The 6875-nt window shown below is 40.4% G+C and overlaps 1 protein-coding gene across 1 annotated transcript in view; it reads right to left on the reverse strand.

Moving 5' to 3' along the window:
* Positions 1-6102: 6102 nt before the first annotated feature.
* LOC107556802 (succinate-CoA ligase GDP/ADP-forming subunit alpha) overlaps positions 6103-6875 on the reverse strand; it is a 32182-nt gene continuing 31409 nt past the window's right edge. Inside the window, exon 9 of the mRNA XM_016240010.1 lies at positions 6103-6130. Within this exon, the coding sequence (XP_016095496.1) occupies positions 6122-6130 (9 nt within the window). The 3' untranslated portion in view covers positions 6103-6121. The remainder of the gene's footprint in view (positions 6131-6875) is intronic.

Below are 6875 nucleotides of genomic sequence, written 5' to 3' on the forward strand. Positions count from 1 at the left end.
CACAATAATAGTACTGTCCCTTTGCACTCATATGAAATGAAGGTACAATGGAGTTTCAAAAGCCCTAGTTAAAACTGTGTTCGCAACAATAGGTGATGTGGTCGTTTAGTGGTAGATTTGAAGTCGATTCTGTTAAAATGAATAAAGAACTTCAATGAAGCTATCACAGCCTCTTCAGAAACGCATTAGGGAGTTATTTCCATTTAAGCCATGATCACATTTCTCAAGGGAACTGTCACAGTGGAAAAACAATAGCTTATTCCTACAGAACCGTCTCGCTTGGTACTCATCAGCTTCGCAAGCGTGAAAAATTAAACCTTATTTTCGGCACAGAGCAAAAATCATCTCTAACTGGTTTCAATAGGAGCAACTGTTTATCTTCTCCCACCCCTGCTCGCCCTCCTTCTCTCTAACCCTCCTCTTCATGTTTTTTGTTTTGTTTTGTTTTTTAATCGCTGCGGTAAGTCTGAGTCACTGCTATTCGCATACAGCAATACCTCATGCAAATTGCATTTTTTAACAGATTTTATCACAACAGAGATTAATCATATGGCCTGTATATCACTCCATGTTTACTTCTAGAACAAGCTGCAGTATCTAATTACAAGGATAAACATCCAAGAATGTTAACTACACAAACTCAGTATTCCAATTTCATGGTATTTGGAAAATTAAATTGATAACATTTTAATGGGTTAGTTCACCCAAAAATTTAAATTCTGTCATCATTTACTGCATCTTCAAGTTGTGTATGAGTACAAAGGAAGATATTTTGACAGTAGTAGACAATGGTTGACAGTAGCCATTGACTTTTATATGGATACTATGGAAGTCAATGGCTACTGTCAACTGCTTGGTTACAAACTTTCTTCATAATAACTTTTATTGCTTGCACACAGCAGCAGCATCGCTCGGAGTGACAGACTTAACAACCTTTTGAGAGACACTGAAACAAGAACCCACACCGACTTATCACAGAGTGAACAGCACTTACCAATGCCCTAAAGCCTTTTGGGATTGGACAGGAGGTGGGAAATCAGAACTTTTCTTGTGCCTTTAGACCCATAATAAATGGCTTGTAGCAATTTGCATGCATGCCCAAAATCGTTCTAAATACATTAGTAATTTCATCTACTAGGCCTACATGTGCACAAATTTAGCTTACCGGAAGGTCTCTGGTGTCTGGCTTTTGTTAAAGAACAATTTTGGTTGATTAATTATGAACAACTTGTTATAAGCGCATTGGTGACTCTAAATTACAGAACTATTAAGTCTCCTTTTCTAAACACATACAGCTGATTTCCCTGTAGAAATGAGGGGTGGGGTGTTGTTAAAAGATGGGATTTCTTTACTAAAACTGAATGTTTGGTGTAGTGGCAGCGGCAAATATTTTCAATAAGTATTACTGAATTAATGTAATGCAATGACATGAGCACTGAGGATTCAGCTCAGAATCTAGATTAATAATTATTAAATGTGGGGTAAGTGATTTCTGTTAGCCAATGTTGATATTTCAAATCAACAAAACAAACACGCCCCTACCCCAAAAGGGTCTCGCCCCTATTTTGATAGCTCAGCCCCACACATACGTACGCAACCCAAGCAACAATTAGTTCTGTGAAACAAAGCAAAACCAATGTTATACCGTGTCTACACCGGACGCAAGCGGCGCAGTGCAACAAAATACTATAGAACTCATTATAATCAGTGATGCAGTCTTCATTGGATGCGGTGCGGCACGACCCGACAAATCCCAGACAGAAAACTGCTGCGCATGCTGCATTCTATTTATGACGTATTGACACAAATTTCAAATGATTTTCAACGGTCGCTGTATCGCGTCTAGTGTAGACGGACTTTAGCTGCTGCAGCGCGAGACACGGTGTTACTCACCTATCGAGAAGAACCAAAGCAACCTCGGCGTCCGATCGCAGGCCTTCCACTCCTTGAGTTCTCTCCAGCGCTGGAAAGCTGACCCGATATTTACACGGGTCCTACTTCTTGCCTTATCGTAAGCCTTCTTTTGTTCCGCAGACGTTTTCCTCTTTTGTTTTTTATATCTACCATCTCTATCTTTCTGTCGCTCTGCTCGGCTAATGTCCGTCCTGTGCACTAAGCGCTCTCTCCTCTGCATCATGAGTAGACACGCCCCTTACTGCTGATTGGCTACAAGTTGTTTTGGTACTCGGCCCGACTCAGTTTTCTAAAGCGTTTTTGAAAAAATACATACCCCACCTTTAATTTAGCTAATGTTTTTATACAAAGCAATAAAGCAGTAAATAAAAATTTTAAAGTGACTTAATTATGGAGCACAATTGCAATAATTGATTGATTAATAAAATATATAAATATATTAAAATATATACACAAAGCTGTTTAAAAGGGTTTTTTTTCTGGAAGAAGTCTCATAGCTTTTATTTGCTAACTGCTGAACTTTCTGTTTAGAAGTTATCAGGCTGCTACAATGAGTGATGGTTTTTGAAAAATAGCCAAAGTGTACCAGATTTGTGGTACTGAATCTTTTAAAGATGATCAAGAATTTGCCTGAGACAGATAATTCCTATAAAATTAGATATCCCTTCATGTTTGCCAAACCATTTTTGATGCATGCCAGTCTGTATGACTGCTAAACACCACATAAAACAAAGCAAAGTGTGAATAATGTTTTAAAATGTCACTCAGATGGCCCGTTCATCTATCTGAATGAACCATTCTCAGCTAAAAATTAAAAAAAAAGCAATATCCAACATATATATAATGCTGATAGTCCAAGCTTACCCTATATGTAATCTGTGCATGACCCTTTTGATCTCGTGTTTTTTCACTTGGTTCATTTAAAATGGCCCATAAAATGTTAAAGACCATTAAAATACCCACAAAAAAGGATGTAGGAAGTGCTTAATTCAAGACAATGCCACAGGTAAACCAGGCATTCCCTAAAACCACTACTTGAGCATATCCTATCCAAAAATGCCTCTAACTACAAAAAAACAGTGATCAGTGTAATTCAACAATAAATCACCCTACCTGCAGCCAAAGGATTCACAAACAATTACGAGTAGTTTATATGAGCTGTTATATGAAGGAGACATTGATTTGTCTGAGAGGCGGTGGATTGATTGTGCAGTTGCGTCCATACAGACTGAGGTAATGGTTTAACTACAGCAGGAAAGAGAGGAGTGGAGGTGAAGAAAAAGATATATTGTATAGCTGAGGCCACAATGAGATACTTGCAGTCTGGCTACCCTGGAGTGCTGAATTTATCACGCTCCTTTTGAAAACAGCAAGCATGTTAGGTTTCCTTACAGACACCTTAAAATACAGCATGTACCCAAACAACTGGGCAATTGTACAGTTCTAAGAAAGATAAAAGAAGGAGAAGACGACGATGACGACGACGACGACGAAGAACAAGCCATTTAATTAGTACTGACATTTATTTAGGAGACAATATTTGGGGGAGAAATAAAATATAATAATTATCACCAAAATTGTATTTATTTAATTCAGGTTTATTATTATTTGTATTATTATTATTATTATTATATTCTTGATACTCATTCATTCACTAATTTGTTTTAAATATGGTTTTGGAGCCATATTTTGGAAAAAAAAATGTAAATACAACAAGAACAGCAATAATAATAATAATAATTTTGGCTAAATAATATTTTGAATAAATTAAGGAAAGAATGAATGAATATCAAAAATATAATAATAATAATCATTTTATTTAAGGCAAGGCAAGGCAAGTTTATTTGTATAGCACATTTCATACACAATGGTAATTCAAAGTGCTTTACATAAAATAAAATAAAAACAATAATCACAACAATAAAACAAGGAATTTAAAAACTTTGAAAAAAAAAATAGATTTAAGAGGTTTAAAATGAATTTAAGAAGACGATTATACATATAATATAGTGCAATCAGTTCGGACATCGCACTGTAGCGAATCAGCTCATGGGGAAATATGAATAATTAACCATAACTAATTATGATTAATTATTAATATTTTAGATCCACTGTAGATATTTAGCTGACCACTCAGGGTCAACCGTCTTGTCAATTCTAAGAACGTTAATTTCCTGGTTAAAGGAAATAACTTTCTTACTGTACAATTCTATAAGTTTGTAACGTAAATCTGCATGATTATTGACTCCGGTTATGAGTAAACAATGAACACGCCAAGTGTGATACAAGTAAGGTTTTATTAACTACATAAAAACTTAAACTAGTCTAACATACTACACAAACACATTAAGCCGGTCTAACATAAACATACACACACACACACATACAGTTGGTATAGGAAAGGGTTAAAGTTTAGCACTAAAGAAAGAGACATAAGGAATGACATTTATGGAACCATTTTGCATATTCAGCAGATCTAAAACCTGAGGGAAAACGTCAGATTCTTAGTTCAAACAAACCTTGTAAAAAGGTGTAACTGATACTTAATGCATCAATTAAATCGACTAAGTTTGATACTTGCGTATGTCTGAAAAAGATTCCTGATGCAATCTTAAGGCCCCAAGATCTTGCTGAAGTTGGTTGATGAAAAAGAGCTAGTTTGAGTCAGAATCACTTGATGAATGAAAAGGACTAGGCCGGAGCCTGGCACGAGCTTTGGTATCCTGGAGCGTTTCTCACATCTTCATCTTAGCATCTCACTGAACCACCGAACAGGGCGGGTCACATGGAGTGTGGCCTTTTAAAGCCTGCAGAGATTCACGCCTCTCAAGATGGGTTCGTCCAATGAGGAAGGCTGAAATCCCAAGCGGGAGGTTGGAAATACTGAGGATTTTTATGACTCTTTGTCTGTAAGCATGGTATTTTGCATATGTAATTCGCTGGAGTGTTGAGGCACAAATTAGTACCGATTCTTAGAACATCAATATGTTGCAGAGGTATCAGCATGTAATATGCACTCTCAGTTAGATCATCCGAAGACGAATTCATAGATACTAGACATGGTAGAGTTACTTATATGAATGAGTGGTTTATCGTAAGCATGAATAAAAATAGTCTATAATACAACAGATTAAATACAACACAGCAATAATATACACAATGGCCTGAAGAAAATGGGTGTTCATTCAAAGAAGGTTTTCCTATGAATTAATTAGTAGAAAAGTCAGTTTCTCCTGTGCATTTGTGCCTTTCTTATGAGGAAAATGAGGGAGTTTATCCCCTGCATTCCTTTTAGGCCATAAAACCAGTGATATCAGCATTGGTTACCATGGAACCAGAGGCCTGTTCTGCCTTTCTGAGGTGTTAGGTGCATTTCGGGGGAAGGGTCCATAGACCCTCGTAATTGGCCATTTGGTTAGGTGATGGGGAGTTCGATATTATTTGTTAAATATAACAAAAAGTTGTGTGTCTGATTGGTCCAAATGCTACATAATTCCCCCCTTTCGAACGTTGTTGTCCATCCAATAGACAACAGCGAGCGACGTAAAAGGTGCTGAACAATCCAGACACGCACCTGCCACTCACGGCTGGGAGACAGTGGTGGCTTCTCTGGCTATTGTTGCCTCCAGGAGTGGTTGTGGAGCCATGGTGGATGCTGTTAGGTGGTGTGCTGTGGTGATGTAGGCTGTAGCAAGGTGAGGGTCCTCGAGCTTGTGCAGCAGGTGTCGAGGCTGTGTCACCTGTTGAGTTAGTCTGGGTAAGATGGTTGTTTGTCGATGTTGTTAGCCAGTAGGCTATCCGTGGTACCCACGATGTGGAACAGCCGGGTTAGACTCTCACTGGTGAGAGTGCAGGTGGTTCCAGGGATTGCAGGTAATTGTTATGGAGATTTTGTAGTGTGCAGAGAGTTTCAGACTGACCTAGTGATGATGGCAGGAGAGCAGCAGGTGGTTGTTAGCTCTCTGTTCTGCCCGAACGTCACTAGAAATCTGATGTTTGCGGTGTCGCTTGGCTCTTGTGGCGGCACCGACTTGAGCTTGCCTGAGTTGTGTTGGTAGAGCTTTCGCTGTTGGGCAGGTGGGCCCGCTGCTCAATCCAACGTTGTCTGGCTGCTTCTGGGGGTGTCGACCGGTTTCAAGGGATGCTCCTCCCTTGGAGGGGCCTGATGCTGTGTTGCAGCAGGCAAGGAGTCAGAGGTTTGTCCTTCTCAATACTCCTTAGTTGAGTTTTGTTCAAGGAGCTCTTTTGCGAGTGTCAGCAGCTCCTGTAACCCAGAGGTAGGCATGTCCAGCTGTCCTTGTGTAGCCTCCGTTCAGCACCCGTGTGGAGGAGGATGTTGTGGTGGACTGCTGTCGGACATACCGTGGTGTTTGCAGGATGAGGACGCCTTTTCCCAGTGGTTGGTCTGGAACCTGGGTCTGTTGCCATGGTGATGGCTCTGTCCTCTTCTGGCTAGGGGCTTTCTGTAGAAGGGTTTTGCATTGTGGCAATGCTGGGTGCCTTCTGGTGCCCGCTTTGGATTCTGAGTTGTGAAGTTCAGAATCAGTGGGGTTTGACAAACACCTTTAGTGGAGGCCTTGCTGCTTGTTAAAGGCCTTCTGTGTCAGGTTACACAGCTGTTGATTAGGCATTGTGCGGCAGGCCCTAATGCCTAGATGACTTCTTGCAGCTGGTGTCCTCCGCCATCCCAGGGTAATCGTGAGCTTGGAGTAAGTTTGTCAAAGTCTGTGGTAGTAAGCATGGGGAGTTGCACGCCGGCCCTGCTTGGTGTCTGGGGCAGCGATCAGTCCATGTTCAGACTCTGGGTCTGAGAGTATTTAGGTTGCCAGATGTGTTGTCTCTGGCCAGCTCGTTGGGGTCACACGGTGTGTGTGTCTGCAGTGATCCTCTGGAAAAGTCCCTGCCCCACCCCCTTGTGGCTGCTGGTTGGTGACGTGTGAACAGGGGCTCTCGCCCCCCCC

Source organism: Sinocyclocheilus grahami, unplaced genomic scaffold (assembly GCF_001515645.1).
Source record: "Sinocyclocheilus grahami isolate Dianchi unplaced genomic scaffold, SAMN03320097.WGS_v1.1 scaffold579.1, whole genome shotgun sequence".
Lineage (NCBI taxonomy): Eukaryota > Metazoa > Chordata > Actinopteri > Cypriniformes > Cyprinidae > Sinocyclocheilus > Sinocyclocheilus grahami.